A 26,164-nucleotide genomic window follows, 5' to 3' on the forward strand; every position below is an offset into this window, starting at 1 on the left:
TTTATCGTCTTAAATTTTGCATCTGTATCCCCGGTCTCTCGTTACATTCTTCCTTATGTCTGAATTGTAAAACTGTTGCTTTATTTTCTTATTTAAGTGTGGATAGACGTGTCCCTGAGGACAGTCCCTCTCTCCCAAAATCCCGAATCAGCCCCTCTTCTGCCCTTCCCAAACACGTTCACAGGAAACAACATGAATTTGAAAGAAAGATTTTATCGAGCAAATAAAGCTGTAGGGCGTAGAGCAAATGTTCTGGCCATCGAATCTCATCAGGCGGTTCCCGTAAGCTCCGTGTTGACCTACAGATAAAGAAAAATACATCACCTTTTAGCAGAATTCCCGAGGGCAAGAAAACATGCGGGAAACACCCTTTACAGACTTTACCTTATCCACTCAAGAGATCATGAAGGCCTACCCCTCCCTTCCTGACACGCACCCCACACATCCTCCCTTCACCGCACCCAAATGATGCTATGTTCTCCGTTATCTTTATTGTACCAAACTGTATAAATGTCTGAAATTCCCATTGTTACTTCGGGGTTCTTCGCCATCGCCCGTCGTGAGAGCAAGAAAACCCCGTTGCCAACAGCCTTTATTAAATAAACGGATTGGGCTTAACTAGCAGCGTTGCTCTCAACTATACTCTGGTCTCGGTCTCTGTCATTTCAGATTTCGGCAGGGGGGGTTGCAAAAACAACGTTCCTGTCGGGGTCGGGATTCCGCCCGGGATCGGACCCAATTTCGGGGCCCAAAATTCTCATAACACAACTTAGCAAGCAGGTAGAGAGCATGAGACTCTTCATCTCCGGGTCGTGAATTCGAGGCCTCACGTTGGGGAAAAGATGCCTGCATCGCGGGGGGGGGGTTGGGCTTAGATGACCCTCACCTGGGGACTTCCACCATCCCTGACCACTGGCCCCCCTAACAAGGGACAGTGGGAGTTGTAGTCCAACCACAGCTGGGCGCGAGAGGCCGGTCACTGAGGAGGGGGCGGGGCTTCCAAGGCACGTGCTGCGACGCCTGCGTAAACCTCGCGCTACGTGTCTCCGCCCCGCCCACCTTTTTTGCGTCGCGGCGGGAGAGCGACATGTCCTCCGAAGGAGGAATTGGGTTAGGAAAACTATTCGACGCGCTACGGGCGCACAAAATGACGCCCCTTCTCCGTGAGTTCTCCCTCAACCCGAGCGCCGTTCTCATTGGACGCTCGCGGCACTTCTGGAAAAGCTGCCGCCGATTGGCCGCCTCGCGAAAAGGCGGAGCTCGAGGGCGTCCCTGGTGGGCGGAGCGACCGGCGCCTGCGAGTCACCCGGCTGGTGACGCTGTGACGTATTAGCGACGGCGGTTTGTACGCGCAGGCGCACCAGCTCGCGATTCCTGGCTCCGGCGGCGGCGGCGCCTCTTTCACCTCAGCCGGACCAGTTGGGGGAGGGGCAGAGCGCGAGCGAGCGAAGGCAGGCGAGTGCCCCGCCCATTCCGCCAAGACCACGCCCCCTCCCCTGGAGGACCCCCCCCTGGCTCCCTCACCTGCCGCCTCCCTCGGGCCTGGCCTGGGACGGGGCGGCTGGGCGAGCGCGCGGACGGCGCCATTCACACGTGACGGCGCCAGGCTTGCGTGACGTTGACACGTGTACGTTGCTCTTCCTCTGCTGAAGGCGGGAGCGCGTGTTTCTCAGAACAACCCTGCGAGGTAGGTCAGTGGGAGGGGGGCCTCCTGAACGTCCGGATCTGTTCGTGGTGTCATTTATTCACTTCCTCCATGTGTGGGTTTCCGGGCGGCTTCCCATGACGGGCAAAAACCGTCCACCGCCTCGGGGGAATCGCGCCTGTCCGCTGCAGCCGCTCTCACCCCGCAGGGGGGCAGCCTCTGCCTGGGGCTGGGGGCCTCCATAGCAGCACGTCGCCCCTCGACGCCTTGCAGGAAGCCGCGAAGGGGGCGGGAGCCGGGGAGCAATTAAAAGCAGCAGCAGCAGCAGCAGCATCCCATGTCCTGCTCCTGTCTTCCTGGAGAAGTGGGAGCCTTGGCACCCTTGGGGGTGAACCTTTGGGCCAAAGGTGCTGCCCAGCTGTGGCTGCTGGAGGGTTTCCCCCTTATGAGCCAACATAGCTATGGTCTGTTGTGGTTATTAACAGGGAATCGAATCAAATCAAACCACTGCCTATGACATTGATCACATTATTAATCATTACTCTTGCTATTGATCATAATTACTGCATTATTACTGCCCACCAGCTTGCCTCTTCCCTCTTCCCCTCCATGCCCTCCCAGAATTGATGCTCAACACTCTTGACTTGCATGATGACTGATGTCAGTCACCCTGTGTATGAAATACAATATGCATGTACAATGTGCATGTATGGGGGTGGTGCCAGTTTGTTAAAGGGAAAATAAGATTAAAATTAATGGGTTTCTAGCCCTCTTTTCAGGGTTGAAAGTCACTTGCAAGGTGAATTACAGCACACTTAAAACACAGATAATAATAATAATAATAATAATAATAATAATAATAATAATAATAATTTATTTATTATTTATACCCGCCCACCTGGCTGAGTTTCCCCATTATAAATGGATAATTACTTTTTTTTGGTTTCTTAATGAAAGGAAATTATGTATTTTCCTTCTCAGGCTGTCAAGTAAACTATATTATGTAATCCTGCCAAATTGGGTTAAAATCAGTGCAGTTTTGAAGTGTTCAGTCTGTCATTTTTAGTCAAAATAGTATTCAGTGGTATCCAAGCAGAGAAAAAATCTCCTCAGTCTCAGGAACCATAATGCAACATTTGGTTACTCTCCTGCTTCAGATGAAACCAAACCTAGCAGCCCCACATCCACTTACAGCAGCAATGCAAAATGGAAGGTCTGGTCACAGTCCCGTGACAAAACACAGATACAATGTGAGACAAAGTCCAGAAGCAGTCCATGATCAAAACACAGGGAAGTCCTATCACCAGCAAAAAGCTTCCTTGGAATATAGCTTTCCATTCCTTCCAATCTGCTGCTTTGGGCAGCTGCAGTGGATGAATAGGCCCCCTGGCAGCTCACATGGCCTCTTGGCAAGGCTCAGGCAGCCACCTGCACGAAGTCGGGCACCCCAGACATTTCCCAGAAAATCCTGCAGTACATGCAAGTTCCATGGCAGATATATGAATGTCCATTAGCAAACCAGTTAGGCTGGAAAGGTCTTTGTTAAATTAGATAGTCTAGAAGCCTCTTGCTTAAATTGACCCTTGGTCCCAAACCAGTCAGTTGACTCTTCTAAACAGGAACATAAGATGGGCCTTGCTGGATCAGACCCAAAGGCCCATCCAGCATCCTGCTTCACATACTGACCCAGTTCATATATCATTTGAAGCCATAGCTAAGAGTAAACTGAGTTAATGTGAGTGAACCATGTGCTTGTGCCTCTGCTGAAACGTTCTTGCTCTGCTCCTCCCCTGCTGCTGGGCTGCTGGGGAACAGGCCATAGTCTGCCTTGCCATAATGTCTCTGATGTTTGTTGTCCCCTAAGCAAACCATGAGAGGTCAGCCAAGAACAAGTCTTGGTTACTGTTTGTGGTTTGTTCACATTAACGAAAGTTGGCTTTTACGCTGCGGCACAATTTCTGTTCTCATCCTGAAGCTGAAGTTCTTAACCCGAGGTACTATTTCTGGGTTAGCGGAGTCTGTAACCTGAAGCATCTGTAACCCGAGGTACCGCTTTACTTGACTTAATGTGACTTCATACTAGGTTAGTGGCTAACCAGAAGCCTAGTGGGTTTAGGGGCAGTCCAAAGTATTCGTGTACCTTGGAGAAACAAGGAGGATCTGACTTTGCTTTTACCAGAAGAATAAACAAGGACTTCCTTTGGTTAAAGTTTAGGTCATTGCAGTAGCTGAACATTAATTGCCCACAGAAAGCAACATGGGAAATGGCAGGTGCAGATGTCCAAAACTGGATTCCAAGGAATGCTAGAGGTGAAGGAAATTATTTAAGGCTTTTAAGGCTGCAGTCCTAAACTCTACATGGAAATAAATCCACTGAGCTTTGTGGGACTTCTGCATAGGACTGTGCTGTTCATCAGGTTCTGTGTGAATCCCACTCAAGTTTAGCCCAGAATATGGACTCAAGCAGTTTCCACAAAGCATATCTGCATCTCATCATAAAGGGGTCTCTCTGTGAAAGGAACTCTTAACCTCCAACTCCAAAATTATAAGGAATTCAAGTGAGGCGATCTTGAAGGTGGACTTTTTAGAAGAGAATGTTGTGATAGTCATAGGTGCCAACTCCCTTAAAAAATTACACCATAATTTAAGACAAACAGAAAGCTAAAGCCACAGTAAAATAGACTAAACAAATTAAAACTCATACAAGCTTTCTAGACACCTGGAAGGTTTGTCTAAATACGAATGTCTTCAGCAGGCTCCAAAAGGAAGACAGTGAAGGCGGCTGCCTGATACCAAGGGGCAGGTTGTGCCTTCCTAACTGCATCCTAACCCGAAGGACAGTAACCTGAAAAACCTTTGAAAATTATCAATTTGTGACATTGTTGGCCCAGTTCAAAGTGCTAGGACTTCACTTAAATGACTGAGGACCTTAAGGGACATTGGCTCATGTGCCGTGATGATGATCAGCTCCTGAGGTCCTGCTCATCTGCCACCACTGAAGGGTGGTGGGTGGGTGAGTTTGGGAAGCAGATCCTTTTGCGTTATGGTACCAATGCTTTAAGGGACGCAGGTGGTGCTGTGGGTTAAACCACAGAGCCTAGGGCTTGCTGATCAGAAAGTCGGCGGTTCGAATCCCTACAACGGGGTTGCTCGGTCCCAGCTCCTGCCAACCTAGCAGTTCAAAAGCATGTCAAAGTGCAAGTAGATAAATAGGTACCGCTACAGCGGGAAGTTAAATGGTGTTTCCATGCGTGCTCTGGTTCGCCAGAAGCGGCTTAGTCATGCTGGCCACATGACCTGGAAGCCGTATGCCGGCTCCCTTGGCCAATAACGCGAGATGAGCGCCGCAACCCCAGAGTCGGTCATGACTGGACCTAATGGTCAGGGGTCCCTTTACCTTTACCAATACTTTGGAAAGCCGTTTCCAAGGAAGCCCACGGGGCTCCACCATGCTATATCCATTTTTCCAGCTGGTTAAAACCTGGCTCTTTGGGAAAGGGTGATGGTTGACCTCTCTAGTGTTACAAATGGTGTTAATGATATAGTATTGTTTTACAGTATTGCTTTTATAGATATGTTTTACAATTTAAGACACTTTGGACTCCTGTATTTAGAACATGTGTGTGTGTGTGTGTCAATGTACATACAATTCTAATAAATAAATATTTCCAGGAATGTAGCGGTGTTAGTTTTTTGCAGCATAAACAGGATCTTGTGGCGCCTTGTATTATGGGATAAGCTTTCATGAACTCACGCCCATTTTGTCAGATGCATCCTGTGTGCTACAGGAGTCTTTTTTAAATAAACATTGTCTCCATTCATTAAGCCGACCTGCATATAAGCCGAGGCACCTAATTTTACCTTTAAAAAAACTGGGAAAACTTATTGACTCGAGTATAAGCCGAGGGTGGGAAATGCAGCAGCTACTGGTAAATTTCAAAAATAAAAAAATTAAAATAAATACCATCCTATGCCTTTCCCAGCTGTCAGCCGCCTTGCACAGAGCAGGCATAGGACGGGGGTTCGGAGAGTCGCAGGGCAGCACTTCTCCGAACCCCTGGTCCTGTGCCTTTCTCCCCCGCTACCTGCCTCATTCGAATATAAGCCTAGGGCGGCTTTTTCAGCACATTTTTGTGAAACAGTACCTATTTTGTGAAACAGTTCAGTATCTTTAGCCATCTCACCCCTTGCTGAAAAAGTAGCTGAAAAAGTAGGCTTATACTCGAGTATATAGGTACCTATTTTGTGAAACAGTTCAACAGTTTCATTTCGTGAAACAGTTCGGTATCTTTAGCCATCTCACCCCATGCTTTTTCCTGTAAGACCAATTGCAGTCGTTAACAGTCATCAACAGGTTTACCACTCCTATTAGCCAATCACCCATTCCCACCACCCTTCTGAGTAATACCCCTACCCACCCTCTGACTATACATAAGGATCTGGTGACTTCTGTTTCAGTGTATCTGAAGAAGTGTGCATGCACATGAAAGCTCATACCAATGACAAACTTAGTTGGTCTCTAAGGTGCTACCGTGTTTCTCTGAAAATAAGACACTGTCTTATATTTATTTTTCCTCAAAAAACACACTATGGCTTATTTTCAGGGGGTGTCTTGCCAGCATTGCTGCTGCACCTATCACTGTGTCTTATTTTCGGGGTATGCCTTATATTCCTTGAATGCTTAAAAATCCTGCTATGGCTTATTTTATGACTACGTCTTAAAATAGGGGAAACAGGGTACTGGAAGGAATTTTTTTTATTTTTTGTTTCGACTACGTCAGACCAACACAGCTACCTACCTATAACTAGTTCAATTTTAGAAAAAGGAAATCTTCACACACACACACACACACACACACAGGAAAATAAAGCAGTAGAACATGTTCCATTTCAGAACACATTCTGTCCCTCTTCATAGGTTTCATTTTAGGTTTCAAAATAGTTGCATGTTAATGTACTTGGCTTGTAAATTGCTTCTTGCTTGGTCACCCCCCCCCCAAAAAAAAAGTCAGAATCACCTGTAGCCAACTAGGCAGGGAAGTTGTCCAAAAGTTAGGTCTTCTTCATTTCCTTTCATGACCACAAATGATTAGCACAGATAATCATTAAGTAGACAAGCTGGGAGCAATGTTTGTGGACTAGTAACTTTAGTGGACCTTTGTCCACAATACACAGATATGACTGGCAGGATGAGTTGATCTTTCCCAAGTTTTCTCCTTGCTGTCATTTAGCGAGAGGCTCTTGAGGTTCCTCTTCTCTGCTGTCCTGTAACTGCTGACTCTGTTCTCTTTATCTTACGTTCCCCTCTCCTGTTCCGATATTTCAGTGGCATGGTGTGCCTGACCCTTTCTCTTTCCTCCTCTAGTGTTTGAGACCTGTGAATGAGCATCTTCCAAAGAAGAGGAAGCACCTGCCAGTTGTGACTTGAACCCAGACGCCCTTGAAATGACACTTGCTACAGACTCCATGAGAGATTCAGAGCTGGCCCTTGCGTCTCAGTGGCGAGAGCTCTAGCTCTGTAGCCCACCAGGCTTTCCTCCTAATGCTGGGCAAGAAAAGGAGCTCACCTCAGCCTGGCAAAGAGACGTTTCATGCCCTTGACAGCTCAGAGGGGCTTCATCCTTGCAGCTTCCTGGGAACTGCTCCCGGGCACACCTCTCCTTGCCCTTGGTGCACTTTGTTGTGGCACTCCTCGTGTGACCTTCGTCCTCTTAAGCCTTTGCCGTTTCTCTTTGCTCTGTTGCCTGTTTCCAGACTGGATCATGGGGGTTCCCCACCACCCCACAACTGTTGGAGTAAGGGTGTGAACTTTGAAATGGCACCTGTGAAATGCCAGGGACCTTCCGCACACACAAAGTTGCCACTGGTTGACATGAGAACTGGCTGACTGCCCAGGCACCCTCTCTCTTCTCTGCCTGCCTCGGGATCCCACAGGGCGCTTGCCTTGCCTGCCGCTCGCCATGTTTCTACTACTGCCCTTTGATAGCTTGGTGGTTAACCTGCTGGGCATTTCCCTGACCGTACTCTTCACTCTGCTCTTGGTTTTCATCATTGTGCCAGCCATTTTTGGGGTTTCCTTTGGCATCCGCCGCCTTTACATGAGAACCCTGCTGCAGATATTCCAGGTGAGTCAAGATTCCTGATGTTGCTGTGAGTGGAAGGCAGCAAGAATTAATACCCTCCACTGGATGGGATGTGTCAGCAGTCAGGGTGACTCAGAGCTTTTTGACAGCAGCAGGCTTTGCAATCGACATTCAAGCAAGGCTTTATAGCTGTTGTCAGTGCCAAGACTTAGCCCTGGAACGTATGACGTCGGAGTCAACGAAGATGACACTGAGCAGGTGCAAAGTGCTACTAAATAAGTCACTACAAAGTTTCCTCATGCATCAGCAAGGGGGGAGAGTTTCCAGATCGGAGGGTAGGGTCAAACAGCCCGTTAGCACTCCTGTCAGTTTTGCTAGAGTTTTAAGAGTGGGCTTTGTGGACCACCTTTCACAAAAGGTTCTCCCTGAGGAGGAGTGGGTACACCGTCCAGATCACTTTCTATATGGGCTGTGATTGGTTTGGGAGGCAGGACCCTCCCCCCCCCCCCGTCTGCTTGTGATGGGCAGCTGTGTGAACAACTGTGCTTGCGTAAGCAAATCACATATCATGTTGAGTTTAGCAATTGAGAGAAGAGCAGTTGATGAAAGTGCCTCTGCTCTGCATCAATTTTTTTGTTTCCCTGAGGTCCACATCTCCTGGAACCTAAATGCATACCATGGGCCTGTGTGGTCCAGTTCTCTTTCTAATCATTAATTCTGCCAGGCTCTTAAGCTCTGGGCTGGCACAGGCATACCCTTAACTCCATCTAGGAAACATGCTTGGGGGTCCAGCGCACCCTCCTCTCTCCTCTTCTTGTCTCTCTCCAGCCCTTCTGTCAGCTGGTTTCAGCAATACATTTACTATTTCTAAAGTGATTTCAAATCAAAGTGTTCTGCAGTAGACCACATCAACACCATTTGAGCTCAATTTCACCCGAGTTGGTAACCGGCGCACACAACAGATGCTCTTACAGGTGAAACTCGAAAAATTAGAATATCGCCGAAAAGTTCATTTATTTCAGTAATTCAACTTAAAAGGTGAAACCAATATAGGATGCAAAGCGAGATACCGTATGTCAAGCCTTTATTTGTTGTCATTGTGATGATTATGTCGTACAGCTGAAGAAAATACCAAATTCACAATCTCAGAATGTTAAACCACTGAGCCTAGGGCTTGCTGATCAGAAGGTCGGCGGTTCGAATCCCTGTGACGGGGTGAGCTCCCGTTGCTTGGTCCCAGCTCCTGCCAACCTAGCAGTTCGAAAGCACGTTGAAATGCAAGTAGATAAATAGGAACCGCTACAGCGGGAAGGTAAACGGCGTTTCCATGTGCTGCTCTGGTTCGCCAGAAGCGGTTTAGTCATGACCTGGAAGCTGTACGCCAGCTCCCTCGGCCAATAAAGCAAGATGAGCGTGCAACCCCAGAGTCAGTCACGACTGGACCTAATGGTCAGGGGTCCCTTTACCTTTTACTCAATCCATAACACCTGCAAAAGGTTCCTGAGCCTTTAAATGGTCTCTCAGGCTCCTTCAGTAGGAATCACAGTCATGGGAAAGGCTGCTGACCTGACAGTTGTGCAGAAAGCCATCATTGAGACCCTCCATAAGGAGGGAAAGCCTCAAAAGGTAATTGCAAAAGAAGTTGGATGTTCCCATCTAGAGCCAAAAACTCCGAAATGGGTATCACCATTAGAGGCAGTTGCAGTCAAAAAGAAAAATATGACAAGGAAATGGGTAACATATAAAGATTTATTAATAGAAGAAAATGGTCAATTGAAACTTAAAAAATACGAAGATGTAAAACAACATGTTTCTGGATGGTTCGGTTACCACCAATTGTTTGAAAAGTATAAACAAGACAAACAAATTGGATTTAATAATGAGACATCAAAACTGGAGAAAGAGTTGTTAAATAAGAAAACTAAAATTATATCGAGTATGTATAGACTTCTTTTAGACTATGAGGTAATGTATGAAGAAGTAAAGGCCTCTACGGTATGATAAGATGGGCTCAAGACACTGGACAGTCTATCATGATGCTAGACTGGGAAAATCTGTGGAAAGTGATGTTGAAATTTACAGCAAATTATAATATTAGAGAGAACATGCTTAAATGGTACCCTGATGGTATTTAACTCCCTCTAGACTATCGAAAATGTATGAACAGGTGGCGAATGTAAGCTGGAGATGTGGAGGGAATAATGGTGATATGTTCCACATGTGGCAAAAGAGTGGAAAGAACAGGAGGTTCCAAAAATCATGGATTGGCAAATAAATTACAGGAATACACAGAGATGGCCCAATTGACAAATAGCCTTTGAGGAAAATCAAAACAACAATTTAATGAAAAATGGGGAGGATATAAGAAGTACGTTCAAAAATATTGTAACATACTGACAACTATGCCAGCTTTTGAATGATAAAGAAAAGGTGGGGGGGGGAATAAAGGATGTAAAATGGTGTTTGAGTGTAACAGACAAGTAATATGAAAAGAATATTGATTTATGTACACTCGTGGTCAGAAGAATACTGCACAAGGAATTGACAATAAGTCCTTTTTTTCCTTCTCTTTTTTTCTCTTTTTCTTTTTTCTTTTTGATTTTATTTAGTAAATATAGAGATACATTAAGAGCTTACGATACAGGAAGATAATATTCAGCAAGAAATAATAGTAATGAGAAATTATTATATAAAAATGTTGTATATGTATTTTGGACTATGGAAAATGTAGATATATGTTTTATTATATGAAAAATGAATAAAAATGGATTACAAAAGAAGAAGAAGAAGTAGTTGGATGTTCCCAAAGTGCTGTATCAAAGCACATTAATGGAAAGTTATGTGGAAGGGGAAAGTGTGGAAGAAAAAGGTGCACAAGTAGCAGGGATGACCGCAGCCTGCAGAGGATTGTCAGGAAAAGACCATTCAAGGGACTTTCACAAGGAGTGGACTGAGGCTGGAGTTAGTGCATCAAGAGCTACCACACACAGACGGATCCTGGAGATGGGCTTCAAATGTCGTATTCCTCTTGTCAAGCCACTCCTGAACAAGAAAAAAACATCAGAAGCGTCTTACCTGGGCTAAAGGGAAAAAAGAACTGGTCTGTTGCTCAGTGGTGCCAAGTTCTCTTTTCTGATGAGAGCAACCTCTGCATCTCATTTGGAAACCAAGGACCCAGAGTCTGGAGGAGGAATGGAGAGGCACACAATGCCAGATGCTTGAAGTCCAGTGTGAAGTTCCCACAGTCTGTGTTGATTTGGGGAGCCGTGTCATCTGCTGGTGTTGGTCCACTGTGCTTCATTAAGTCCAGGGTCAACGCAGGCGTCTACCAGGAGATTTTGGAGCACTTCATGCTTCCTTCCGCAGACAAGCTTTATGGGGATGCTGACTTCATTTTCCAGCAGGACTTGGCACCTGCCCACACTGCCAAAAGTACCAAAACCTGGTTCAGTGCCCATGGGATTCCTGTGCTTGATCTATGGGGCATTGCCAAGAGAAAGATGGGAGACATGAGACCGAGCTATGCAGAAGAGCTGAAGGCCGCTATGGAAGCATCCTGGTTTTCCATAACATCTCAGCAGTGCCACAGGCTGATGGCATCCATGCCATTCCGCACTGAGGGGCATGCCATGCAAAAGGGGCCCAAACCAAGTACTGAGTACATATGCATAATTCTACTTTTCAGAGGTCCAATATTGTTCTATTTGCAATCCTTGTTTTATTGATTCAATTAAAATTCTAATATTCTGAGATTGTGAATTTGGGGGGTTTCTTCAGCTGTATGCCATAATCGTCACAATTACAACAAATAAAGGCTTGACATATCTCGCTTTGCATGTCCTATATTGGTTTCACCTTTTAAGTTGAATTACTGAAATAAATGAACTTTTAGACGATATTCTAATTTTTCAAGTTTCACCTGTAAATGTCTTTTTAAACATACGTTTAGAGGTGAGGTGTTCAAAGAGAGTGGCATGTCCAATTGCATACCCTGTTTTGAATTGCTCAACCCTGCTTAATTGTTGCCTTACACCGGCTCAGTGCATGTGGATCACTATTGCAGCTTTGGGCAGACTCTTCTGAACTCTGAGAAGCGTGTCTTAACCAGTTTTAGAATCCTCATTTCAGAACCATATCGAGAAATGCTGCAGTGGGAGATGGCTGTGTGCTTCCTACATTGGACTTTGGTGGAGAAAAGGGAGGAGTTTGGGTGTGTGGTGCAAGTTTAGTGCCCTAAATATTTTAGTCCTTGTTGTTGTTGTTGTTGTTTAGTCGTTTAGTCGTGTCCGACTCTTCGTGGCCCCATGGACCATAGCACGCCGGGCACTCCTGTCTTCCACTGCCTCCCGCAGTTTGGTCAAACTCATGTTCGTAGCTTCGAGAACACTGTCCAACCATCTTGTCCTCTGTCGTCCCCTTCTCCTAGTGCCCTCCATCTTTCCCAACATCAGGGTCTTTTCCAAGGATTCTTCTCTTCTCATGAGGTGGCCAAAGTATTGGAGCCTCAGCTTCACGATCTGTCCTTCCAGGGAGCACTCAGGGCTGATTTCCTTAAGAATGGATAGGTTTGATCTTCTTGCAGTCCATGGGACTCTCAAGAGTCTCCTCCAGCACCATAATTCAAAAGCATCAATTCTTCGGCAATCAGCCTTCTTTATGGTCCAGCTCTCACTTCCATACATCACTACTGGGAAAACCATAGCTTTAACTATACTGTACGGACCTTTGTCAGCAAGGTGATGTCTCTGCTTTTTAAGATGTTGTCTAGGTTTGTCATTGCTTTTCTCCCAAGAAGCAGGCGTCTTTTAATTTCGTGACTGCAGTCACCATCTGCAGTGATCAAGGAGCCCAAGAAAGTAAAATCTCTCACTGCCTCCATTTCTTCCCCTTCTATTTGCCAGGAGGTGATGGGACCAGTGGCCATGATCTTAGTTTTTTTGATGTTGAGCTTCAGACCATATTTTGCGCTCTCTTCTTTCACCCTCATTAAAAGGTTCTTTAATTCCTCCTCACTTTCTGCCATCAAGGTTGTGTCATCTGCATATCTGAGGTTGTTGATATTTCTTCCGGCAATCTTAATTCCAGCTTGGGATTCATCTAGTCCTGCCTTTCACATGATGAATTCTGCATATAAGTTAAATAAGCATTTTAGTCCTTAGCTGTGTACTAATGCAGGAGGAGGAGGAACAGAAGGCAACCAGGAGTCCAGTTGTGTGGGTATATGGTGCTTTGGAGGGGAGAGGCTGACCTGGGCATAAGGGGGAAATGAGGCTGGCTTCAGGCAATCACTTGAAAAGCTGCCCAGGGTTGTGTGCCTGGTTGGGGCAGAAAATTAGGAGCACTGGAGGTGGCAGGGCAGGGAGAACTTTGCCTGGCTAGGTTGCGTGAACCCAGAACTGGCCTAGCAATTTGGCAGGGTGAGGCCACTGCCTCAGGTGGCAGAAGCCCTCCAGGCGGCACTCCCAAGGGGGCCCCACTGCCTCCACCAACAACGTCAATAGCCATTTTGAACAAGATCTCACCAAAAACCAGCCCAATCTTGTTTGAAATTGGCAGTGCCCGGCAGCGCATGTGACTGCAGTGGCAGGTATGGGCAGGGGGTGGTGAGTGGGCAGGAGCAGTGGCAGGGCAGGGTGGCACTTCCCATTTTGCATCAATCTGCCAAAGAGGATGTGGGTCCCTGCATGAGCCACATTGAAGGGCATCTTCTGCCGCAACCAGCAGTCTGCTTCATGTCAGTTCCAGAGGTCAAGTAGGCAAAAGCTGGCAATGGCATTAGGCAACAAGCAGAGCTCTGGCCCTGACTGGGTTAAGCTGGCTTCTTGCTGTTCCTCATGTAACTTGGAAGTCAGCTAGAGGAAGGATATGTGTGCATGTATGGTTTTCCTTTTCCTGAACTTCCAAGGATTTGCTGTTTTATTTCCACAAATACCCTATTGGCCTGAATATAAGTTGCACTTTCCCCCCAAATTCTAACCATGAAAAGTTAAAGTGTGGCTTATATTTGCGACCTTACGGTATGCAGCGAGGAAGGGAGTGACTTATATTCAGGTATTTTTTCTTTTTCCCCCTCCAATTTTAAAGCTGCGGCTTATATTTGGGTGCAGCGTATATTCGGGCCAATACAGTGCTTTGGAAAAGCTTTGACTCTGGAGCAGCCCTTTCCTATTTTTCAGGTCTCTCGCTTAGTGGGCTGGAAGTCTCCATGGGCCGCTATTGTTATGACCCAGGTCCACAGATTGTTTTTCCAGTCCCATCCTTCCCAGAATTTGATTGGGATTTATTTATTTATTTATTTATTTAAAGCATTTCATGGGCTGTATTTTTCTGAGAGGACAAAAAGAAAGAAAGATTACAAGCATCAGTAAGCAACAATAGCATTTCAATTGTCATCAATAAAACAGTCAATACAAACCAGGCACTGCAGCCAGAGAAAGGCATCCACAACCAGATTAAGCCAGCAACCAGTGAAAGCATCCTTTTTGCCTGTGAGACAGGCTTTTGTTTATTATGAGGGGCCAGGTCTGCCCTTGTCAGAGCAGGGAGCTCAACAAACCCCACTAGGCAAAGCAGCCTTGTGTCCTGTCCATTCTCCTCTAAGTCGCTGCCTTTCCAAATCTGAGGGAGTGAGGAGACATCTAGCGACCTTCTGCAGAAATGGGCCACTGGTCCAGCTAGCCTGGTGTTGCCCCCCCTGATTCATAGTGGCTTTCCGGGGTCCTATCTCAGCTGCCCGCAATCTTACCAGCTTAAACTGCTGAGGATTGCCACATTTCACAGGAGTGAGTTCCAGGTCAGTTGCGTGTGATTCGTAGGGTTCTCCTTTTTTCCACTCTCTTGTCTTGCAGTGGGCAACCCTGAGGATTGAGCGTGGGGCCAAAGAGAAGAAACACCCACTTTATAAGCCCTATGTGAATGGTAAGAGGCCTTGCTGCCGTCTCTGGGGGAGGAGGGTGTGTGTGCCGGGTTTCGTTCCCCTCACTGTGTATCTGCTGCAGGGATCATTGCAAAGGAGCCCACTTCCTTGGAGGAGGAGATCAAAGAGATCCGGCGGAGTGGGAGCAGCAAGGCCCTGGACGCCCCCGAGTTTGAACTCTCTGACATCTTCTACTTCTGCCGCAAGGGCATTGAGACCATCATGGATGATGAGGTGACCAAGCGCTTCTCGGCCGAAGAGCTGCAGTCTTGGAACTTGCTGAGCAGGACCAACTACAATTTCCACTACATCAGCCTGCGCCTGACAGTCCTCTGGGGCCTGGGTGTCCTGATCCGCTACTGCTTCCTCCTGCCACTCAGGTAGGGCCGGGCCTGACACTGCCTGGGGCCTCTCCTGGGGAGGACTGAGCTGGGTGATGGCCCCACCAGGGATGGGGAACCTGTGGCCCTTCAGCCATTGTTGGACTCCAGTGCCCACCTGCTCCTTAAGGACGATGGGAGTGTAGCCGAGCAGCATCTGGAAGAACCTCCCCACTTGCTGCAGAATGTTCATGTTGTCCCTGCCCCATGGTGGAACTATGTTATTGGCTGGTGGTCCTGCCTCCTCAGGGTTCTCATCTCTCTCCCCCCATCCCTCTGCAGGGTAGCTCTGGCTTTCACTGGCATTAGCCTCTTGGTGACTGGCACAACCATGGTGGGTTATTTGCCCAATGGAAGGTGAGTTCTCAATAGTGGACCCCTGGCAACAGGTGCTGAAATACTCTTAACTGGCTTTGGGTACCAGGATTCAGGATTAAGGGATTTAATATCAGAGGAAAACTAATGGATTTAAATGTGGACTCCCTGTTTCTGCTCTTGTCTCTCTGGTCTGTTGAACCAACCTTCATATCAGCATTTTGCCCTCAGGCAATTAAACGTGGAACAAAAGTGGACAAGACCTATTTCTTTGGTATTCTTCTCCATTTGGGTGGTGGGAAGGGGGAATTGCCCTCAGCATCTCGAGAAAACTTGAATAACCAAGCAAGAATCTTTTTAAAAAGGCAGAGCAAAGGAGAAATAGAACTCTGTTAAGATGAGGCCATTCTAACTAAAAGCTCAGAGCTTATCAGTATATCCAGAAGGCTGCCCTTTCTGCCTTTCACCCCAACCCCCTTGAGTCGCACCAGTCCAAAGGGGGATTCCCTGCTTTTTAACATCTACATGCGGCCGCTGGGAGAGATCATCGGGGGGGTTGGGCTGGGTGTTCATCAGTATGCGGATGATACCCAGCTCTACCTCTCTTTCAAATCAGAACCAGTGAAGGCGGTGAAGGTCCTGTGTGAGTGCCTGGAGGCAGTTGGAGGATGGATGGCGGCTAACAGATTGAGATTGAATCCTGACAAGACAGAAGTACTGTTTGTGGGGGACAGGAGGCGGGCAGGTGTGGAGGACTCCCTGGTCCTAAACAGGATAACTGTGCCCCTGAAAGACCAGGTGCGCAGCCTGGGAGTCATTTTGGACTCACAGCTGTCCATGGAGGCGCAGGTCAATTCTGTGTCCAGGGCAGCTGTCTATCAGCTTCATCTGGTAGGCAGGCTGAGTCCCTACCTGCCTGCGGACTGCCTCGCCAGAGTGGTGCATGCTCTGGTTATCTCCCGCTTGGATTACTTGTGTAGTGCTATCTGGGTGGTGATTTTGAAAGCCAACTGCTTCCAGAGGGAGGCGCTAAAGGTTGCCTGGTATGTGGCCATTTGGAGATGTGTGTTTTACTCTTTTCTTTCTTGCTGGTCTTTGACCGTATTAAAGATTTATTATTATTACTCTTTTCTCTAGGTTTGTAATGCTACCGGTATTTTGAGGAAAGCAGGCAGGGGCGTAGCCAGGATCAAAATTAGGGGGGGCAAGGGGCGGGAGGGGAGGGGCCACAGCGGAAATGTGGGCGGGGCCACGTGGCCTGCGCCTCCCAGGTCTTCCGAGGAGGCGGCCCCAGGCTCCCGCTCCCGGCACGAAGCTCCAGAGTCGCGCAGGGAATGCGGGCCTGTGGCTGCCTCCTCCGCGCCTTCCAGGTCTTCGGAGGAGGCGGCCCCAGGCTCGCGTTGGGAGTGGGAGCCTGGGGCCGCCTCCTCCGAAGACCTGGGAGGCGCGGAGGACGCAGCCACAGGCTCGCGTTCCCTGCGCGACTCTGGAACTTTGCGCCGGGAGCGGGAGCCTGGGGCTGCCACACTGCTGTGCCCCTCAGCCTTTGCTTCTAGGGGGGGGCAATTGCCCCCTCCTGCCCCCCTTCCTACGCCCATGAAAGCAGGGGCATCTAGACATAGATGGTTACTTCCCCAGAGACCTCAAAGCTATAGCTGTTGTGGTAGTGTGTTTTTAATAGGTTTTTAAAAGAAACATGTGCACATAGTTTTAATATTTAATATTAAGCATTCTATTACAGTTTATAGTTGTTTTCTGTTTTCTAGCTGTTCCTATTTTATCTGCAAGCTACTCTGAGTACCTTATTAGGGAAAAGGGAGGAGTATGTATAAATAAATAAATAAATAGCCACAACAACCACTTTTGATTTAATCAGGTGTTTGCCCTTTAGGTGCAAAGAGTTCCTGAGCAGGCATGTTCACCTGATGTGCTACCGGATCTGTGTGCGAGCTCTCACAGCTATCATCACCTACCACCACCGGTATGGAGGGGGTGGCAGGGAGGTTGTAGTACACACTGGCGCCTGTGTGTTGGCTGTTTCTGTGGCTTTCATTTTTAAAAAGGGAAAGAGGAGAGAACAAGTTTTTAGATCTTATGGCTGCAAAAAGAGTGAGAAGCCAGGAAGGTGGTTGAGCAAGAATCCCAATAGTCAGAGGGTGCGATCAGGGCCTTTACAGCCCCTCCTTATGTCTTCTTAAATAAAGCATCAGCAAAACATCAGTAAGCAACACTGAAACATGCGGAAGCAAAACAAAGCTATATAAGACCATCCCCTGAAAATAAGACATAGTGGGGTTTTTTTGAGGAAAAACAAATATAAGACGGTGTCTTATTTTCGGAGAAACACAGCATTATTAAAATTATTGGCTACTCAAGGGACATTTTAAGCAACTGCGTAGGCCTGTTGACATAAAAAAGTCTTCAAGAGAAATGTGAAAGTCAAAAGCAAGGGTGCCTGATGAATCTCTGTGTCCTGGTTCCTGCCCTCAGATGAAAGATGGAAACTTGGCTCAGGAAATCCCAGCCTTATTGATTAAATCAGCACATGGCCTCAGTATCCGCTCTAAGTACTGGATACATTGTTCAACCGTTCATAAGCTGTATTCTAGAATACAGGGCATAAGCAAAGATGCTGCCCCAACACTTCCCAGGCTCCTCCTCTGCTTTTAAAGACGCTTGCCTAGAGCTTGCACAGCTTCTCCTGATTCTGATGTTACGGAGAAATGGGGTTGCATGTCCTCAGTGTGCTAATGACACTGTGCTCCAAAACACATAGAGGTTAAATGGCATTGGCTACAAAATAGTGCTCTGTGGAATCCCCTAGAAGGGGTGCCAGGGAATGAACACTCTTAAAGTGCTCCTCTCATGGGGAGGAATATCAGAGAGGAATAGAACTCCTGTAGCAGCCTGCCTCCCATGCCCATTGTGCAGAGTCGGTCTCAGGGGAATACCATGCTCAGTGGTCATGGAATCCTAGAGTTGGAAGAGACCACAAGGGCCATCCAGTCCAACCCCCTGCCAAGCAGGAAACACCATCAAAGCATTCTTGACATATGGCTGTCAAACCTCTGCTTAAAGACCTCCAAAGAAGGAGACTCTACCACACTCCTTGGCAGCAAATTCCACTGTTGGATAGCTCTTACTGTCAGGAAGTTCTGAGAGATTGAGTCATAGTAACAGAGCTGCACTCCCCTGATACAGGGGCAACCAAGGCCTATTTACTTCTGAAAGTCAGGGTTAAACCCAGATTTGAGCCGGATAATCGGTGTCACCTGCCACTGTCCCCAATGTCAAAATACATTGTGCAAACATGGGACTCAAATTAATATAATTTATATGGTAAAATAAAAAAATTCCTTCAGTAGCACCTTAAAGACCAACTAAGTTTTTATTTTGGTATGAGCTTTCGTGTGCATGCACACTTCTTCAGATACAGTCAATTTATATGGGTCATAGATCTGAGGTTTCTTTGATGCAGAACTTCAGGATTGTTTGTTTTTTAAGTTCAGAACACACAAACACCTGATTGTATCTCCTGTGTGTGAACTGTGCCATTATCTGTGTGGCAGGGCATTGAGGTTGGTTGTTCCTTAAGGATGGAAATTAGGGGAAGAAGGACACATGGAAGGAGGCCCCCTGCTGAATGCTTTCCCAGGACAGGCTGAGCTTGTGCTTTAGCTTTTTTCTCTTTTCTTCTTACTTTGGCTAATCTCTTTTTCTTTCCCAACTTCAGGGAAAACAGACCCCGCAATGGAGGAATCTGTGTGGCTAACCACACATCCCCGATTGATGTCATCATTCTGGCCAGTGATGGTTACTATGCTATGGTGAGGATGGAGAACCCCACTGGCTGGGCATGTGCATGTGTGTGTGTGTGTGTGAGGAGGATCACTGTGTAGCACCAGAAGGTTCTTGAACATAACATTTATTGAAAATGCTGGATTCATTTTTGAAAAATCAGGGCCATTGCCCAATTCTGTCAGGCAGCATTGGTGGCACTGGGATGTCTTTTAACCAATCTGTCCATGTGCCCCTCCCAAGAGCCATGGGGAGGAAGCAGGTTCTGTTCATGCTGCTATGATGTGCCCACCACCCAAAGGAACAGTCATAAGATAGGAATGTGGAGGCCGTTGGAACTCTCCTCGCTGCTCCTGCCTTTCCCCTGAACCTTGGGAGCTGCTCTGCAGGCAGATGGGAGAATCCTTTGGTGCCCTTGGTGGTCTCAGGAGAATGCCAGGTGCTTGGGTGGTCTGCTGCAGCTATTTGCACAAGAGAGGCCTGTGTTCCTCTGCAGCCCTACCTGAAGACCCTGTGCTTTTGGACAAAGGGAGAACAGGTGTCTCCCACTTTCCATGATGGGTGGGTAACAGTCAGGTCCCACCTTCTCACCTTCCTTAATGCTTGGCATTCCTGTGGGATGGAGAGTTTTCTACAGACAAAGGTATCTTCCTCTGCAAGTAGAGCTGCTTGATGTTTGGGCATGGCTGTCTTAATGGGAGGCTGCTGAACCAAAGTCTCCCCCCACACCCTGACTGACCTATGACCTCTTTTCTGTTCCTCAGGTGGGCCAGGTCCATGGGGGGCTCATGGGGGTAATCCAGAGGGCCATGGTCAAGGCTTGTCCCCATGTCTGGTTTGAACGCTCTGAGGTGAAGGATCGCCACCTGGTGGCTAAAAGGTGGGTGCACAATCTGTCCCTGCTCCATATGCCCAGCAAAGTGTCAGCAGGTAAGGCTTGTGGGTTGTGCTGCATATGGTCTGGGGAGTTGCAGCCTTGACTGGTGGCAGACCTGGCTACCTGGCTGATTTGACGTTGAGGTGCATGCTTGGTGGTTGCTGGGGCTGCTGGAATCTTCTTCTGGTTCAGCCAGAAATGTACCTCTCAGTGATACACACAAACACTCTCTCTCTCTCCTTTCTACCTGCAGGCTGTCTGAACATGCTCATGATAAAAATAAATTGCCCATCCTTATTTTCCCTGAAGGTAAGCAAGAATTAAGGAAGGTGGGTTAAGGCCCAGGGCTCTCTATAGTCATGGTGCCCCAGTCACAGGACGGATGAAAGCATCCCATTAAACATATAAACTGTAGAGCCAAGTAAAGGCTGGAGGGACTCACAGTCCTGAATTCCAAGTACCTAACAGAAAGCAGCCACTTTGGTGGGTAGAGACTGAAGGCCGCTCTATCCCTGCATCTCTGTGGCCCACAACTTCTTGGCTTGGCGTGGTTCAGCACTGAAAATACGTTCTGTTTGAAATTGGATGTGCCACTCAGACTTCATTGAAAGCTAGCCCATTGATTTATGCCTCATTCTCACAAATACACAGGCTTCCCCACCCGCCCCCCATGGGTAAGTCTTCTGTCTCACCATTGGTGATCCCTGTTCCTACAGAAACGGCCATTTCTTTTCACAGGCACTTGTATCAACAACACTTCTGTGATGATGTTCAAGAAAGGGAGTTTTGAGATCGATGCCACTGTTTATCCTGTTGCTATCAAGGTGAGAGCTGTTGCCATTGAGCAAAGCACCCTGAAGCTTGCTAGGTAGGCCTTGGGGACTGGAGGATAATGCCACTGTGTGGAGCCAGGAATCCTGGAGAGTTGAGAAATCCTGGGAATTTATGGCAAGAGGTTCCAGAATCTTGTACTATGCAACACAGGCTCTGCAACATTTCACAACCTCTCAGCCTGTTATGCCATTGAAAGTATTTACTATTGAGCTCTACATTGGACACGTTCCACTGGGGAGTTCTGCAGATAAGCTACCTTGGAATGATTCCCATTTATTCAGCGGGACTTTCATAGGAGAATTCCCCACTACACTATGCCCATTTGGACTAATTTTCAGATCCATTTGTTTGGGGCACATTCAAAACTTGAATGAGCATGTAGAGAGTTGGATAAGGCAGGCCACTGCATGATGGCACACAGGCAGAGGAATTTCAGCTGCACCTGGGGTGGGGACCTTTGGCCCTCCAGATGTTCTTGAACTACAGCTCTCATCAGTCCCGGCAAGCATGGCCAGTGGCCAGGAATGAAGGAAGTTCTAGCTCTTCAGCAACATTTGCAGGTTCCCCACACTTGGTCTTCCCCACAGTGAAAACTGGGCACGTTGCTCTCTCAGCCTAATTTACTGATCTCATGGGGTTGTTGTGAGGATGGAACAGGATAATCTCATGTAAACTGATCTGAGCTCCTTGAAGGAAGAGCTGGGCACTGCTGTTAGGATGTTGACAAGCTGGAAGGTGTGCAGAGGAGGGCAATCAAGGGTTTGGAAACTAGCCTGATGAGGAAGAAGGGTTGGAGGAGTTGGGTATGTTTAGTCTGAATAAGACTGAAAGGAGACATGATAGCTATCTTCAAATATCTCAAGCAGTTGTCACATGGAAGAGGGAACATGCTTGTTTTCTCCTGCTCCGAAGGGTAGGACCCAAACCAGTGGATTCAAATTACAAGAAGAGATTCTGACTAACTTTCTGACACTAAGAGCTGTTCAACAGTGGAACAGACTTCCTCAGAAGGTGTTGAACTATCCTTTATTGGAGTTTTTAGACAGAGGTCCGGTGGACATCTGTCAGGGATTCTGTAGTTGCAGTGTTGGACTGGATGCCTCTTGAGTTCCCTTCCAATAAGGAAATCCCTTCTTGAAAGGCAGTTCCTACAGGCACATTTCTTGCCGTGTGTTGAATGTGGCATAAACCTCTTTTGCTTTCAGGAGGTGTTGAGTTCTCTATCTTTTCCCTTCCCTCCATTTGTCCTTCAGTATGATCCCCAATTTGGAGACGCCTTTTTTAACAGCAGCAAATACGGCATGGTGACTTATCTGCTCAGGATGATGACCAGCTGGGCTATAGTTTGCAGTGTCTGGTACCTGCCCCCAATGACCAGAGAGGTGGGTACCTGAATTTGGAGTAGGGCTGTTGTCAGAGAAATGGCAGCCACCCCCACCAGGCTCCTTTCTGCCAATTCCAACCAACCTCTGTTCTTTTTTAGCCTGATGAAGATGCTGTGCAATTTGCCAATCGGGTGAAGTCTGCCATTGCTAGGCAAGGGGGTCTAGTGGATCTCCTGTGGTGAGTCCTGATGCTGGTGGATCGGGAGGATGGGGCGAAGGTGGGAGTCACGCCATTGGTCCACCTGGCCCAGTGCTCTGGACACATTTTGCTTGGAAAGCAACAGCGCTGCCTCTGAGCTCTGCCCACTCAGGGAAGGGCTGTGACAGTAGCCCGGTGGTGGCAGAGCATCTTACCTGCAGAAGGTCCCCAAAGGCATGTCTGGGCAGGACGGGAGGTGTCCCTTTCTAAAAACCCTGGAGAGCCTCTGTCAGGGTAGACATTCCTGGGTTAGATCAGTCAGTGATCCGCATTCGTATAAGGCAGCTTCTGTATCACAGCCATGTTGAGATGTGGATGGGACTCTATCCTGGCTAAATCTATGTCTTCCTTGGGCTCAGTCTACATGCATTGCAGGGGTTTGGAATAGATGACCCTCTGGGTCCCTTCCAAGTCTTTGATTATGCAGAATTCCATGATTCTTCCTACGACATTTTTAAGAGCTCAAAATCAGTTGTATGTCAGTAGAAGAAGCCTCCTTCCCCTTTAAAAGATGTGGGGAGGTTGATTTTAAGCTGGAAAAGAATAGGGAGGGTAAAGACTGCAGCCTGCGTAGGATGTTCTCTGTTTAAAGACCAGTGGGGTGGGGAGAACCATGGACACTGGCCTCAGCTGCGGCTTGCACCTCCAACAAGCCTGTAGCCTGCAGTGCAGCCAGCCCCTGCTGAGCTTTTCCCACAATGGATGGATTATGGGAGTCAGGCTGGGCCAAGCAGCCTTGAAGGTACTGGTTGTGATGGAGAAAGCGCATGCGCCTGAGGCTCCCTCCTTAGCACTGCCACATGATAAATCTGCACACAGTGGCTGTGAATAAAATTTGCAAGTGCAGTTTTTCCCTGCCTGCTTGTTCCCTGCTTGCCAGGGCTGTACGTTCCCTCTTGCACGCTGGTGCTTTTAGCCAACAGGGGAGTAATTTTCTTTTCTTTTCCATCTGCCCTCTCCCTCTCTCTTTTTCTAGGGATGGAGGCCTGAAGAGGGAAAAGGTGAAGGACACCTTCAAGGAAGAGCAGCAGAAGCTCTACAGCAAAATGGTTGTGGGCAACCATGAGGACCGAAGCCGCTCCTGAGCTTTGTGGAGCGCAGGGGCTGCTGCAGGACTGACAGCCTCCGCCTCCTCCCAGCCTTCTGGAGCACATGCTTGGCTGAGCCGCCGCCCCAGGCCAAGGTGGTGCTGCCCAGAGGCTCATCAGCAAGAGGCCTTATTTCAGCTGCAACGGCTTGGCTCGCTGCTTAGACAGCCACAGTGGAGAACTTTTCCCACAGTGGGAGTGGCTGGGTGGGCTGCCCCACCTTTTGCATATGCTGGAGAATGCCTGCGTGTGTGCGTACGCATGTGTGCCTGCACTGGAAGCTGCTGTGCTTACAAGGGCAGCTGGACTTGTGGAGCCCCTGCTGCCTGTGGTCGGGGGCCCCAGCAGCTTCCTCTGCCCTTTGCAGCCCCAGGGAAAGGCTCAGACCTCTTTGTAGTCTGTCTTTTCTCTCTTTCTCTCTCTTCCCCCCCCCCAAAAAAAAGAGAACTGACTGAGACTGCATAGGGTCCCTTTGCATTTTTAAATTAAAATATATAGAGATGTAGGCTTTGTGCTGATTAATCCCCCTGCTGTTTTTCAAATGGAACTGCAAAGATGGTGCAGCACTTTGGCTCCCAACACTGGGAAGGGGCCTCCTTAAAAGAAGTGCCAGGTTAAGGAAGGTACAAGGCCTTTACCCTTCCTCTTTGGCATCTTTTGTGTGTTTGTGTCCTAGTTGGACCCATTGGCTGGGTGCAGAAGTGGCTGCACTCTGTCAGAGGGCGGTGAGATGGTCAGTTTGGGACACAGAAAATATCACCACTATAGAATGAAAAGGTGTGACCCTGGGTTGGGAATTCTGCTTTGCCCATTCCAGGGAGAGGCCACATAGAACTGTGGCTTGAGTTTCACCCACAGCAACCCCTGCTAATTCTGGCCTCTGAAGAAAGTTGGTTTCTAACATCTGCTAATGCAGACAGAAGCATAAGACCCTGAAGTCAAGGGCCCTGAGTCAGAAGCAGTCTTCTCTGCCATGTGACCAAGTCAGAGTCCATCTCCTTGCCTCCAGCTTTGTCTCCTAGGACTGATATTGTGAAAGCAGGGCTTGCTGCTCACAGTGGGCTGGGCTGGGCTGCTCTCCACCTGCCCTCCTGCCCCTGGTGACTCAGAATGGCTCATGAGGGAGCAATGCACTCAGAAGCCAAGCTGGGGCTGGGGGCGTGTTTCAGCTTCTTCAAGTGGGAGCTTTTGGGCCCTTTCCCAAGCCAGATCCTTGTTTGCATTTGCATTCCTAACCCACCTACCTTCTCAAATAGAATGGAAGCAGCAAAACCCTCTGAAGCTGGCAAGAGACCAGAATGATCCAATCTGTCCCACTTCCTGAATAAGCTTTGGTGCTCAGAACCTCTCTGGGCAAAGAGTGGCCTGCCCACTCCAAAGACATTGCTTACTCCTGCAGCTCACAGCAGAACAGCCAGGAGCAGCTCTAGTCGGGGAACTTGTGGACTGGTTTTGTTATGGGCATCCACCAATGGCATTTGGCCTGTGGGCCTGAAAGTGGACGAACTGAACAAGGAGTTCTGGGTTTGGGAGCTCACGTTTGAGGCTTGCCATGGCATAATGTGTGGAAAGGCCCTCCGTTTCCAGGAGCGGGCTGAGTTGATGGTGTCGTACGCTTTCTCCTCCCTCAAAGTGAGCTGTGCTGTTGGGTGGCTCCTTGGCTCACTGGCAGAAGTTCAGCAGCACCCAAGACCAATCCTACATTGGCCTGGTATCCAGTCACCAGTACAAAGCATGCCAGGACACAGAGTTCTGTGTATTTAGGGTTTAGAGTGGGGTATTGGCACTGTCAGTTCATCTGGAATATTTTGCCACCAATCAGTAAAAAGAGTAAGCCAAGGAAGCAGCGAGGGGGGTGGGCAGAGATACAAGGGGCCCACACCCAAAGAGATGGGAGCCGACCTTCCTCTCCCCCTGCTTTCTGTTTTGGGGAGAAACTTGGCTTTCAAAAAAATAGTCTCAGGCTTCTGCTCTGGCTGCTCCATTCTGTAATTGCAGCCAGGTGGATTGGGGGGTCAGTTGTTGGCCCAGCTTTACTGTTGGCGTTTTAAGGTCTTGCTGTAAATATTTGTGGGAAGTGCAGTTGTCTACCTGCTCAGGGAGATGAACCCACAATCTTCTCTTTGGCCCACTTCAGACTTATCACCCCCCCCCCCTTTAACTTGCCCTCCCTCATTATGCCCAACCTGATGGGGGGATTTCCAAAATAAGAGGTTAATAAAAAGAAAGAGTCAGTGGGACGGTCTTCCTTGGGAGGTGGTGGACTTTCCTTCCTTGGAGGGTTTTAAGCAGAGGTTGGGTGGGCATCTGTCATGGATGCTTCAGGTAAGATTCCTGCACTGCAGGGGGTGGGACTAGATGACCCTTGGGGGGTCTTTTCCAACTACAGTTCTATAATTCTATGTGCCTCTACTGAGCCTGAACAGCAGGCAACTGCAGGGCCCAACTATATGTTCGGATCAGGGAAAAGACTTACCTTATTCTTTGGGGAGTTGTTTGGTGTGGCTTTGGTCCAACCATCCTCCTTTGCTCCCATTCAGGGATTCCGTCGGAGCATGCAAAAAAGTTACCAAGGCAGGTAGAGTGAATTCTCCTTTACCTCTTCTAGAAAGGACCTGTCCTCACTTGTGCCCCATTTTTGCAG

The 26,164-nt window shown here is 48.1% G+C and overlaps 1 protein-coding gene and 1 long non-coding RNA gene across 2 annotated transcripts; one reads left to right on the forward strand and one right to left on the reverse strand.

Annotated features, from left to right (window-relative positions):
• The first annotated feature begins 1,349 nt into the window (after positions 1-1,349).
• On the forward strand, positions 1,350-24,023 carry GPAT4 (glycerol-3-phosphate acyltransferase 4). Its single transcript, XM_035118111.2, has 13 exons — positions 1,350-1,687; positions 7,011-7,770; positions 14,577-14,646; positions 14,727-15,024; positions 15,307-15,381; positions 17,231-17,320; positions 19,073-19,166; positions 19,902-20,017; positions 20,268-20,323; positions 20,753-20,838; positions 22,102-22,230; positions 22,332-22,411; positions 23,409-24,023. Exons 2-13 carry the CDS (start codon positions 7,606-7,608, stop codon positions 23,515-23,517), a joined length of 1,368 nt encoding a protein of 455 aa, XP_034974002.1. The 5' UTR covers positions 1,350-1,687; positions 7,011-7,605; the 3' UTR covers positions 23,518-24,023.
• LOC132592357 (uncharacterized) lies at positions 7,886-26,135 on the reverse strand. The gene is made up of 2 exons (XR_009557832.1): positions 25,997-26,135; positions 7,886-12,852 (listed from the first exon to the last, which is right to left on the reverse strand). It is a non-coding gene; the product is annotated as an uncharacterized LOC132592357 (long non-coding RNA).
• Between the last annotated feature and the right edge of the window lie 29 nt (positions 26,136-26,164).

This window comes from Zootoca vivipara, chromosome 6 (assembly GCF_963506605.1).
Source record: "Zootoca vivipara chromosome 6, rZooViv1.1, whole genome shotgun sequence".
NCBI lineage: Eukaryota > Metazoa > Chordata > Lepidosauria > Squamata > Lacertidae > Zootoca > Zootoca vivipara.

Bases quoted from the DNA above. Each gene is read 5' to 3' on its own strand.
- GPAT4 (XM_035118111.2), top strand. From the start codon at position 7,606: ATGTTTCTACTACTGCCCTTTGATAGCTTGGTGGTTAACCTGCTGGGC. The intron at 7,771-14,576 runs GTGAGTCAAGAT...CTTGTCTTGCAG, and splicing joins CCCTGCTGCAGATATTCCAG to TGGGCAACCCTGAGGATTGA. The intron at 20,324-20,752 runs GTAAGCAAGAAT...TTCTTTTCACAG, and splicing joins CATCCTTATTTTCCCTGAAG to GCACTTGTATCAACAACACT.